We start from the raw sequence: 13,552 nt of genomic DNA, 5'->3' as shown, positions 1-13,552 counted from the left end.
TCCTCCATACAGACACACACACTCTCTCTCTCCCCCTCCCCCACACAGACACACACACACATACTCTCCCTCACACACACACTCTCTCCTCCCCCCCCCACCCACATGCACACACAAAGACCCACTCTCTCCCCCCCCCCCCCATACACACTCTCCCTCACACAGACAGGGACACACTCTCTCTCCTCCCCCATACAGATACACACTTTCCCCCTCCCACACAGACACACACTCTCCCCCTCCCACCCACATACACACACAGACACACTCTCTCTCCCCCCCCCCCCCCACACACACACACTCTCTCTCCCCATCCCCCACACAGACACACACACGCGCTCTCCCTCTCCTGCTCCCCCGCACAGACACACTCGCTCTCCCCCACACAAACACACACACAGAAACACACACAAACACACACACAGAAACACACACAGACACACACTGGCTCTTTAAGGGAGCCAGTGCTGAGAGCCCCCGCTGAAGCTTCTTCTCCCTCCTGTCAGCCGGAAGTTGACGGCAGAAGAGGACAGATAGAAGTGACGGGCGGCTGCTCTTGCCAGGTCACTGCTATGTGGGGGTGCCACCGCTCCGCTGGGTCCGGAACAGCTGGGAGAGTTATCCCAGCTTCCCTTCCCCCTGGCGGCCGCGGAACCCGAGGGGTGCTCGCGGAACCCCTGAGGGTTGCTCGCGGAACCCCTGAGGGGTGCTCGCGGAACCCATGAGGGGTGCTCGCTGACCCCTTGAGGGGTGCTCACGGAACCCCTGTGGGGTGCTCGCGGAACCTCTGAGGGGTGCTCGCTGACCCCCGGTTGAAAATCACTGGTCCAACCTACTGTAAGATTTCTTTTTTTTTAAACTTGTTTAATTAAGTTATAGTTTTACTTAGTTGTTTCTTCACCCACTGGAGTGCTCCATATAACAGGGTCCGAGGACTTTTTCTAATTCTGTTGTAGCAAATAATCTTACCATTTTCTGGGACTAACCCCGCTCATCACTGCTATTCTAAATATGAAACAAACCAAAGCATCTTATACTGAAGAGCTTACAATCTAAGAGGTTTAAGTTTCCCATTAAACCTCTTAGATTGTAAGCTCTCCGGGGCAGGGATTTCCTTTCCTATGGTCTGATTTTGCTGCACTTATTGTATAATTATAATTCCCTGTGCTGTATTCTTTGTGAAGCGCTGAGTACACTTTTGGCGCTCTATAAATAAAGACATACAATACATACAATACTGTCTGAGGTTTTACAGCGGACAGGAGAATGGGCAGACAAAGTGTTAATGGGAGAAGGAGCGCCCTGTGAGTAAAGTCACTGACAGTGACACTGCGTTTGAAGCAGAGGAACCTGGTTCTATTCCCGGTGTCGGCTCCTTGTGACCTTGGGGAACTCACTTTATCTCCCTGTGCCTCAAGCACCAAAACCATAGTGTAAGTGTCTGTAACAATCCTATGTGCTGCGTACCGAGTGTTATACTGTAATTGTGAGTCCCATTGGGAGAAGAGCGCTATATGAAATAATACTGTAATTGTGAGTCCCATTGGGAGAAGAGCGCTATATGAAATAATACTGTAATTGTGAGTCCCATTGGGAGAAGAGCGCTATATGAAATAATACTGTAATTGTGAGTCCCATTGGGAGAAGAGCGCTATATGAAATAATACTGTAATTGTGCGTCCCATTGGGAGAAGAGCGCTATATGAAATAATACTGTAATTGTGCGTCCCATTGGGAGAAGAGCGCTATATGAAATAATACTGTAATTGTGAGTCCCATTGGGAGAAGAGCGCTATATGAAATAATACTGTAATTGTGCATCCCATTGGGAGAAGAGCGCTATATGAAATAATACTGTAATTGTGAGTCCCATTGGGAGAAGAGCGCTATATGAAATAATACTGTAATTGTGAGTCCCATTGGGAGAAGAGCGCTATATGAAATAATACTGTAATTGTGCGTCCCATTGGGAGAAGAGCGCTATATGAAATAATACTGTAATTGTGAGTCCCATTGGGAGAAGAGCGCTATATGAAATAATACTGTAATTGTGAGTCCCATTGGGAGAAGAGCGCTATATGAAATAATACTGTAATTGTGAGTCCCATTGGGAGAAGAGCGCTATATGAAATAATACTGTAATTGTGCGTCCCATTGGGAGAAGAGCGCTATATGAAATAATACTGTAATTGTGAGTCCCATTGGGAGAAGAGCGCTATATGAAATAATACTGTAATTGTGAGTCCCATTGGGAGAAGAGCGCTATATGAAATAATACTGTAATTGTGCGTCCCATTGGGAGAAGAGCGCTATATGAAATAATACTGTAATTGTGCGTCCCATTGGGAGAAGAGCGCTATATGAAATAATACTGTAATTGTGCGTCCCATTGGGAGAAGAGCGCTATATGAAATAATACTGTAATTGTGCGTCCCATTGGGAGAAGAGCGCTATATGAAATAATACTGTAATTGTGAGTCCCATTGGGAGAAGAGCGCTATATGAAATAATACTGTAATTGTGCGTCCCATTGGGAGAAGAGCGCTATATGAAATAATACTGTAATTGTGAGTCCCATTGGGAGAAGAGCGCTATATGAAATAATACTGTAATTGTGCGTCCCATTGGGAGAAGAGCGCTATATGAAATAATACTGTAATTGTGAGTCCCATTGGGAGAAGAGCGCTATATGAAATAATACTGTAATTGTGAGTCCCATTGGGAGAAGAGCGCTATATGAAATAATACTGTAATTGTGAGTCCCATTGGGAGAAGAGCGCTATATGAAATAATACTGTAATTGTGCGTCCCATTGGGAGAAGAGCGCTATATGAAATAATACTGTAATTGTGCGTCCCATTGGGAGAAGAGCGCTATATGAAATAATACTGTAATTGTGAGTCCCATTGGGAGAAGGGCGCTATATGAAATAATACTGTAATTGTGAGTCCCATTGGGAGAAGAGCGCTATATGAAATAATACTGTAATTGTGAGTCCCATTGGGAGAAGAGCGCTATATGAAATAATACTGTAATTGTGCGTCCCATTGGGAGAAGAGCGCTATATGAAATAATACTGTAATTGTGCGTCCCATTAAGAGAAGAGCGCTATATGAAATAATACTGTAATTGTGAGTCCCATTGGGAGAAGGGCGCTATATGAAATAATACTGTAATTGTGAGTCCCATTGGGAGAAGAGCGCTATATGAAATAATACTGTAATTGTGAGTCCCATTGGGAGAAGAGCGCTATATGAAATAATACTGTAATTGTGAGTCCCATTGGGAGAAGAGCGCTATATGAAATAATACTGTAATTGTGCGTCCCATTGGGAGAAGAGCGCTATATGAAATAATACTGTAATTGTGAGTCCCATTGGGAGAAGAGCGCTATATGAAATAATACTGTAATTGTGCGTCCCATTGGGAGAAGAGCGCTATATGAAATAATACTGTAATTGTGAGTCCCATTGGGAGAAGAGCGCTATATGAAATAATACTGTAATTGTGAGTCCCATTGGGAGAAGAGCGCTATATGAAATAATACTGTAATTGTGAGTCCCATTGGGAGAAGAGCGCTATATGAAATAATACTGTAATTGTGAGTCCCATTGGGAGAAGAGCGCTATATGAAATAATACTGTAATTGTGAGTCCCATTGGGAGAAGAGCGCTATATGAAATAATACTGTAATTGTGCGTCCCATTGGGAGAAGAGCGCTATATGAAATAAACGTATTATTTTTAATGTTTACCAATCGATGACACACGGTGTGTTTTGTTTCCTTTGATGTCCCCATAGCGATAACTCTTCCTGACACATCTGGTGACATTGGTGTTGACCATGAGGTTCCTCCTACCTGCCTGTCTCCTGCTGGGAATCGTGGGTTACCTGTGCCCCTCGGACGCTTTCCCCTTCATCCTGACGCAGCTCAGCACCCGCAAGAGCAGCTGCAAATCCATCCCCAGCAGCATGACCCTGTGCCACGCCGTGGGCTACAGCGAGATGCGCCTACCCAACCTACTGGGCCACGACACCATGAAGGAGGCTCTTCAGCAGGCGGGCTCCTGGGTGCCACTCCTCACCAAGCAGTGCCACGCCGACACCAAGAAGTTCCTTTGCTCGCTCTTTGCGCCCGTCTGCCTGAGCGAGCTGGAGGAAGCGGTGTACCCCTGCAGGTCCCTCTGCGAGGTGGTCCGGGACGGCTGCACCCCTGTCATGGCTGCATTTGGGTTCCCCTGGCCGGAGATGTTTAACTGCAGCCACTTCCCCCCGGGGAACGAGCTGTGTGTACCCCCTGCCGGCATGGAGGAGAAGACACAGCTCATGAAGGAAGGCAAGTACTCCTATTACCATATAATAATAATAATAATAATAATAATAATAATAATAATAATATTATTATTATTAGTGTTCTAGTGCAACGTGTTTATTAATCTTTTTATTAGCGGCACCAGAGGGATATGGCTCGGCTGTTCCCTGGATACAGGAGGAGATGGTCGCCCCAATCACCAGCTAGAAAGTTATGGTTTGCCCAGGGGGTACCTGGTACGTCTTAAGGGCGCTAATGTTCGAGAAGGTGATTCGGGACAAAAACATAGTTTTCGATCATGTATTTATTTTATGTGTGTGCCAAACTGCCCCACTTCTGCGAATGTTTGCAGAATAATGGCCAAAAGGCGAGAAACTTGCGCATTTGGCGAAGTTTCATAACTGTGCTATATTTTTTTTTTCTGCCAGCAGTAAATGTCCCAAATGAGTGAGACTAAATGTTTTGCACATCTCAAGGTGTTATACACAGTAAGTGTGGTGACCCTCCAACAGGTCAGGTTTTACGGATATCCCTCCTTCAGCACAGGTCGCTCAAAGACTGAGTCACTGATTGAGCCACCAGTGCTGAAGCAGGGATATCCTGAAAACCTGACCTGTTTGTGGCCCTTGAGGACTGCAGTTGAGCGCCTCCCTGCCTTAAGGATCTGAAGGTTTTCTATGTAAACTCCAACTCATTTATGCGGATTTAAACACAGAATATTTTGTTGAAAATAACATGTATCCCACTTAGTATCCCAGCCCCACTCCTAATAATAATAATAATAATAATAATAATAGCATGTATCCCACTTAGTATCCCAGCCCCACTCCTAATAATAATACTAATAATAATAATACTAATAATAATAATAACATGTATCCCACTTAGTATCCCAGCCCCACTCCTAATAATAATAATACTAATAATAATAATAATAATACTCCTAATAATAATAATACTCCTAATTATAATACTAATAATAATAATAACATGTATCCCAGCCCCACTCCTAATAATACTAATACTACTAATAATAATACTCCTAATAATAATAACAATAATAATAGCATGTATCCCACTTAGTATCCCAGCCCCACTCCTAATAATAATAATAATACTAATACTAATAATAATAATAATAATAATAGCATGTATCCCACTTAGTATCCCAGCCCCACTCCTAATAATAATAATAATAATACTAAATAATAACAATAACAATAATAATAATAATAATAATAATACATTCACTAAATGGAGGTTCTTGTTGATCCCTGAAAGAAAAGTGTCTGAACCATCTAAAAAAAGGGGGTTCTGGAACTCCATTCCCCCACGGAATAGCCCCGCACGTGGAATAGCCCCGCACGTGGAATAGCCCCGCACGTGGAATAGCCCCGCACGTGGAATAGCCCCGCACGTGGAATAGCCCCGCCCCCGGAATAGCCCCGCTCACGAAATATCCCCGCCCCTGGAATAGCCCCGCCCCCGGAATAGCCCCGCCCCCGGAATAGCCCCGCCCCCGGAATAGCCGTTCTCACTCTGCATTGTAGCATACATATAGCACAGTATAATTGGACATCCAAACCGCTGTGTCCCTTTGTTACAATGCATTGTGCTCTCTGTTTCTAGCTCTGCTCCTTGTGTATGGTAACCAGTGTTTATGACGGCCGTGATCCCAGTAGAACAATTGCAGCCTAAAAAGTTTTAACTCTTTGAGTGCCTCCTGCAATAGCGATCACATGATCGCTCCGTCACCGAGGAAGGAGCAGGGGAGTTTGTTCCTCCTTTTTTTTGTTCTGCTTCCTGAGCACGTTCTGGAGTGCAGAACGCGATCTACCCCATCAAGAACAAGTAACACGATGTATGACGTAGCTCAGGGGTGGCCAACTCCCGTCTTCAAAGGCCACAAACAGGTCAACTTTTCAGGATATTCCTGCTTCAGCACAGGTGGCTGTCATTCTGACTGAGCCACTGATTGAGCCACATGTGCTGAAGCAAGGATATCTTTTAACTGTTGGTGGCCCTTGAGGACTGAAGTTGGCCACCCCTGATGTAGCTATACCACTGACGTAGTTCCTACCCCAGGATGTAGTAGCCACATCCACAAGCACCCAAAGGGTTAAAGGAGTAGTTCCCTACTCGTTTATTTTTTAGCACCCCTTTTTTTTTTGTTGCGGGTAGGAACCAGGGATTCACCTGAGCCAAACGCCCTTATTTCCAGCTCTGGAGACCCCCTGATTCACAAGATACTCACCGGTGAATTTACAGAGTTTTCCTTACTGGAAACAAAATGGCTGCCAAATATCAGGCCAATAGGAAACTGCAAAATTATCGATTTGTGGCTTCCTATTGGATGACCATTTAAATCGCCTTTAAAACCCCAGAAGTAATACCAGTAACTATGCCAGTACATATCCCGGGAACGGCGGTTAGCTTGGGTGGAGTGCTCCGTTAACGTGTTCTTTTCTATTTCCGAGTCGTGCCCAAGGTAACAGGACAGTGGATCTCAAACTCTCCTCCTTCTCCTCTGCTCCTGGCATTGGCTAAGCTAGCCATTTATAAGACCAGGAAGCAGGGTTTGCAGAGGGAGGTCCAAACAAACATCGTGGCCAGATTAAATAGTCCTCCTCATGCTAGCAGCGATGTGGATGTGTTGCTGCCCTTCAGCTTGCTTTATAAATTGTAAAATGTAGCAGCTTTTATGCCATCTAAAAGTTGTGTTGTGGCCACTCCAGTGTAACGGTGTTCCTTCACCCCCCCCCCCCCCCAATCGCAGATAAGGGCCATTACAGGGAGTGTGGTGCATACCTGCTGGTAACAAGAGGGCTGAGTCATCTGCGACGACTTTGGGACACAGGAACAGGCTTCTGGGGTCCATACCCCACATAATTAGGGTTGCCAGGTGTCCGGTTGTCAACCGAACAGGCCGGTAATTCTGATGCCTGTCCGGTAGAAAATCGGAGGTAATACCGAACACGTGTCCGGTATTACCATGATGCGGGTGGATGCGTCGGCAAGCCCAGCGCATGGGCAGCGGCGGCGGCGAGCACGTGGGCATTATTTGATGCTTGTTGCTATGGCGACGTGTGCGTCACATTACCCCGCGGCGTCATATGACGCTGCGTTGCCATGGCGACGTGTCGCAGCAGATAAGGTAAGAGAAGTCCGCGCCCCCCCAGAATAATCTTGCGCCCCCACCTTGGCGCACCCCTGATTTAGGGTGTATAAGATCAGCGAGTAAATATTGCATTGAAGAGGTGAGTTTTCAGATGGGTTTTGAAGTTAGAGACAGGAGGTGCTGGGTGGACATTGAGAGAGAGTGTGCAGCATGTGGGGAGGGCTGTAAACGTGAGAGAGCTGTATGGATGCGGGGGTACAGAGAAGACAGGCCTCAGCAGGGGCAGAGCCACCAACAGAGGGAAAGAGCCAGGACAATTGGCCGGCGGCTGTGGGGGCCCGGCTGGCCGGCGCTGGAAATTGGGCTCCGACATCCGCATTTGGCTGCAGCTCTCCCCCCTGTAGAGGGGGCCTCAGCTCTCCCGTGTTGCAGCCGGCCTCCTGTGTGGCAGGTTGCCACCACTCTGTGTTTGACCCGGAGATTACTGGTTTTAGCCACGTATCTTCGGGCTACGGGTTTACCTTGCAAACCTCTGGCTGGCGGTGTGTGGCGTCTCCCAGCGTTCTTCTGACATCTCCCCCTACAACTCCTGTCAATATGGCTGCTCGGCGTCAAATGGCACCGTGATGCTGTGTCAACGGAAATGCTATGTGACATCACCACGCCACGTGACGTCCCGTTGTCAGGGCAACGCAGCGCCATTTGACGCCACGCAGACATATTGACAGGAGTTTTATGGGAAGATGCCGGGAGGATGTCAAAGGGATGCCAGAGGATGCCGCCCGTAAGTCGGGCCCATCTGAGTGGCACAGCACCAGAGGTATATATTCGGGGAAAGTACAGGGAGCTTTCAAAAGAACTATTCATCCCACGGGCAGTACAAAGGACTCGGGGCCATCCCTTAAGGTTGGAGGACAGGAGATTTCACCAGCAACAAAGGAAAGGGTTCTTTATAGTAAGGGCAGTTACAATGTGGAATTCATTACACATGGAGACTGTGATGGCAGATACAATAGATTTGATCAAATAAAGGTTGGACATATTTTTTAGAAAGGAAAGGTATACAGGGATATACCAAATCAGTAAATATGGGAAGAATGTTGATCCAGGGAGTAATCTGATTGCCAATTCTTGGAGTCAGGAAGCAATTTATTTTTCCCCTTATGAGATATCTTTGGATGATATAACACTGTGGGGGTGGGTGGGGGGGGGGGTGAATGGGTGGTTGTGGAGGAAGGGGGGTTATGTGTGTGAGGGGTGGGGGGAGAGGGGGCTGTGTGTGTGGGGGGGGGAGGTTTTGTGTTTTGGGGGAGAGAGAGGTGGGGACATGGGATTGAGCGGGGGGGAAGAGGATGATAGGAGAATTGGAAGTGTGAGAGAGAGAGGGTGGGCAGTGAAAACTCTAGTCCTGGGCTATGGAAAAGCTGTCTGCAGCCCTGAGCAGGGGTATAGCAAGGGATTCCAGCTGATATATAAAGTAGGGACCCGGAGGTGGGGAGAGCATTCAAGGAGAGATGAATAATTTTGGAGTGAATGCAGAATTTAATAAGACGTAAACAGTAGGCGATTTGTAGAGATTGATTGAGAGGAGTGTGAGGTTATCCTTGCTGCATCATTTTGAATAGATTTAAAGGGTAGAGCTCTGTGACGCAGGAAGGACCAAAAGGAGAAGGTTGCAGTAGAACAGATGGGAGAGCACGAGAGTGTGTCCTAATATTATAGTAGAGAAAAGTTTGAATTGTATTTATTTATACAATGTTTACCAGGAAGTGATACAGTGAGAGTTACCTCTCGTTCTCACGTATGTCCTGGGCACAGAGTTATGATGACAGATACATGGTTACAGGATAAAGGTTCACTGCACCGAAACGTTGGACACTGACTGTCATTGTCATTAAATGGCCTTTGTGCAATAATTCTATCTTTACCATTTTTTGGTGTGCTTGGCTCCCTTTGTGTGTTACTAATACATAGTTACATAAGTGAACAGGGTTATACTGTATACAGGCATACCCCGCATTAATGTACGCAATGGGACATGAGCATGTATGTAAAGCGAAAATGTACTTAAAGTGAAGCACTACCTTGTCCCCCACTTATCGATGCATGTACTGTACTGCAATCGTCACATACGTGCATAACTGATGTAAATAACAAATTTGTAACAGGCTCTATAGTCTCACCGCTTGCGCACAGCTTCGGTACAGGTAGGGAGCCGGTATTGCTGTTCAGGACGTGCTGACAGGCGCATGCGTGAGCTGCCGTTTGCCTTTTGGGCGATATGTACTTACTCGCGAGTGTACTTAAAGTGAATGTCCTTAACCCGGCGTATGCCTGTATACAGGACATTGCATGCACAGTAAGAGATAATATATATATATTATAGCTGTATGTAACAGTTACAGACCCGATTAAAATGTGAGACAGCTTTAGTTTTGAAAGAACTTAGACTGGTGGGGGCTGTGAGAGTCTCCGGTAGGTTGTTCCAGTTGTGGGGTGCACGGTAAGAGAAGGAGGAGCGACCGGATACTTTGTTGAACCTTGGGACCATTTTAGCAATGTTATGGAGAGCGAAACGGCAAGATTTAACAATAGCATTAAAAGGAGGAGAGGATGATGGAGAAGTCAAATATGACATCTAAACAATGGTCTTGGGGAGCTGGGTGGATTGCAGTGTTACTGACTGCGATGGAGAAGGGCACAATGGGACTCTGTTTAGGTGGGATTTTGAGCAGCTCAGTCTTTGACACATTGAGTTTAAAGCATCTAGCTGCCATCCAGGATTAGATTGCCGAGAGAAAGTTGGAGGCCCTGAGGTGCAGGGGTGAGGTGCAGTGTGGATAGCTACTTGAACCCAAATGAATTAACAAGGTCTCCCAGGAAGCATGTATAGATATCGGAGAGGTTCCCGAACCAAGCTTTGAGGTACACCAACAGGTGTAGAAGAGGAGTTAACAGTAGATAAACTAAAGGGATGAGGAAAGAGGTAGGAAGAAAGCCAGGAGAGGGCTTTATCCTCAACAACAACAGAGTGGAGAGTGTGAAGAGCGTGGTTAATAGTATCAAAGGCTGCCATGTGGTCAAGTAGAATGAGAAGAGAGTAATGTCCTTGGGATTCAGCAATGTGAATGCTCCTGCAGTATTATTTCATGTGTGCAGTAAGACGTGTAGACTCTCCCAGTTTTTGTTTTGACAGTTGTGTAATAACTTCCACATTCTTCATAAAGAATCAGGGAGACAGGTCCGCATTATGCCCGAGGGCAAAGTGTACATTCCTGGAAAGTATTGCTACCATGTTGTTGCTTTTGCAAAGAGTAGATAAGCAATACTTCGTATCTCTGGTTTATTTACTGCAGGGGTTATTATTATCTGACATGGCTAATGTAGACTTGCTGATCATCCCTCTGCAGTTAGCACAGACTTGGCCTGGAACACTTGTTAAGGATTTTGGTCTTCAATCCACAATGTTGTAACGTGTTTCTACTCCCTTTTATTGTGGGGGTTTGTGTTCTCATCATCTCAACTTACAGTACACACAGCTCCCCTTATAGACTTTAAGTGAGATCACCCTATTTTAATAGTGCAATCCCACACAATAGAATTTCTTAGGGGCCTCTGCAGAGGGAAGTGTTGTGTCAATGTAGTGTTTTCCGTATTCTTATCGCACTCCTTATCACAGACCCCATATAGATAAAGGTAGGTAGGGGAGGAGGACTCTGGCTGAACAAGCACTTGTTGAACACACAGTGACCTGACACAAATCAGATCAAACCCCTCCCAATTCTAACTCCCAAAATTAAATGCAAGGTTAGTGTAGGTGTCTGATTTGGGTAAAAGGGAACCGATTACCCAGAGAAGGTCCCTTAAACATGTCACTGGAATAAATTCACTTTGGTCCCTTTAAGACGGGATCATTCCATAAACTTTCGTGGGTTCACCCTCTAAAAACAGTCATCTCAAATCAAGTTCCGAAAGCAAAATAGGATGTGGAGGTTGTGTGAGTGTAATGCTTGCGCTGCCCACGAGCAAGACAGGACGCCTGTACTGAGGTGGGGAAGTATAGAACCACGCACCCACAGCAGCGGGGGCGCGCCTGGCAGGCGGATTGTGAAACATAGCCGGATCTGGGTTGGAGAGAGTGGGTTAGTCCTGATACTTGCCAAGGTCTTGGGATGGAGAGGTCAGAATCGTGGTGGTCCGTATAGCCGTGGTCTGGGGTTGGAGAGGTTAGAATCGTGGTGGTCCGTATAGCCGTGGTATGGGTTGGAGATATATGCAGAGTCGCGGGTAAACCGGGGTCAGTATCCAGAGGGGGTTCAAAGTCAAGCCGGGTTAACTGCAAGAGAACACAGGACAGGGAGCAAGGCACAACGGGCGGACGCAGGAGCTCAAGGCTACAAGGAGTTCTGCTCAGCGATATGTGAAAGGAACTGCAGGGTATTGAACCAGGAACCAGTAACAAGAGGGGCGGAGCGGAGGCGGAGGCGCGGCGGAGGCGCGGCCTGCGCGGAGGCAAGGATTGGCTGCAGGAGACAAGTGGGCTAACAAGTACTTGCCACGCAGCTGGGGAGCGGTGCGCGTCGTCACGTGTGAGAGAGGCGCGGCACGTCCGAGGGGGCGGAGCTAAGCTCCGTGGCACACTATGAGAGCTGCGCGTGCGCTCTGTAAGCAGAGCGGGGTTGTGCGCACGTGCTGGTGCCAGAGCGCAGGTCTGAGGTAAGACCGGTAAGGAGGGAACACGTCACAAAGGACGTGTCCCTGATTCCTTACAGTGAGTGCTGAGATCCTTCATGCTAAATCTTATACAATACATATCAGAGAAGCAGGATCTGGCTTTTATTAGTGAATGACATTGTCCCTGTCCTGATGAAAAATCAGTAACTAGGTTTACATTTCTTCTGTATTTAATTGATTTCAGATGCTCTATGTATTGTATCACCCTCTTAAAACTTGTCACCCTACACATCACATGACCCAATTACTTCAATGATATACTTCCTTTCGTAAGTCATGTTTGTCACACATTATAGATCAGTGGATTGGTGCAGCTATACACATTTTTTGCAGATGATAATATTACATCAATCACATGTTTGGTTTCTCCACCCCGGCCTGACACGTCCCCTGTCTGGGTTTAGCATTTTACCAAACTTGTCCTTTCCGTCCCCAGAAGTCCCGTGTGATGCCTGCCAGAGCCTCGGGGACAACGAGAAGGAATTCCTGCAGGACGTGTGTTTTCGGGATTTCGGTGAGTTTGGAGCACTGATCTGTCTCCAGAACAAACGCTGCATTCACAGGGGAGAGAAGCACGGCAGGGGTGCCGTAAACTGTATTCAACCCCCCAAATTAACCTTTATAACCTCCTCCAGTGTGAGTGTGGAATAATTACTGTGAGCTGACCATAAACACTGCACATTGCAGCATATACCCAGATCGCACAAAGCATTCAGTGTGTGGGACCAATAAACAGCACCAGAAATAAAAATAGACATTGATGGTTTGCTAGTTCTGTTATTTATAATATATATTTTTTTATTTTACCCACACACATAAGAATACCCGGCGGTTAAGCAAAAACTGTAATTCAAGCCTAAATGAGGCTACCTGCTGTACAACTGCCGGACTCTCTCCAGTGAAGCAGCACTGCAAGAACTGCAAGACGAACTCGAAAAGATCAAATGGGATATTGTTGGCCTTAGTGAAGTTGGAAGAAAAGATGATGGCCTCATTGACACTGATTTCTATTAGAGGGGTACAGAACGGGGGAAATCCGTGGAGTAGGTTTCATCATTAACAATGTAGGGTACTGTATTGTCTTTGTAATGTGCTGAGTACACTGTCGGTGCTATTTAAATAAAGACACACATACATGATAGAGAAACAACATAGTGGAGTATGAGAGCGCATCAGGAAGAGCAACTAGAATTGTCATTCAGTTTACAGATAATGGCTTCAAATAATCCAAGTGTATGTTCCAACATCAAGTCATGCAGACAATGAAGGGGAAGACTTCTACCGTGAAATCGACCAATTTAACAGCAATGGAAAATGTCACCAAGATCGTTACTGGAAATCTCAATTCATACACCATTCATACTGTGTGTGTGTGTGAGAGAAATTCC

The 13,552-nt window shown here is 46.2% G+C and overlaps 1 protein-coding gene across 4 annotated transcripts in view; it reads left to right on the top strand.

Annotated features, from left to right (window-relative positions):
- Nucleotides 1–13,552, top strand: part of LOC142490469 (secreted frizzled-related protein 2-like) — a 29,050-nt gene that overhangs the window by 11,411 nt on the left and 4,087 nt on the right. For all 4 annotated transcript variants that reach the window (XM_075592802.1, XM_075592803.1, XM_075592804.1 and 1 more), the window contains 2 exons: nt 3,802–4,336; nt 12,601–12,678. In XM_075592802.1, the coding sequence (XP_075448917.1) occupies nt 3,844–4,336; nt 12,601–12,678 (571 nt within the window). In that variant the 5' untranslated portion in view covers nt 3,802–3,843. The remainder of the gene's footprint in view (nt 1–3,801; nt 4,337–12,600; nt 12,679–13,552) is intronic.

Source organism: Ascaphus truei, chromosome 3 (assembly GCF_040206685.1).
Source record: "Ascaphus truei isolate aAscTru1 chromosome 3, aAscTru1.hap1, whole genome shotgun sequence".
NCBI classification, from domain to species: Eukaryota; Metazoa; Chordata; class Amphibia; order Anura; family Ascaphidae; genus Ascaphus; species Ascaphus truei.
Note: the sequence above shows the minus strand (reverse complement) of the source record. Positions and strands in the feature narration are given on the sequence as shown.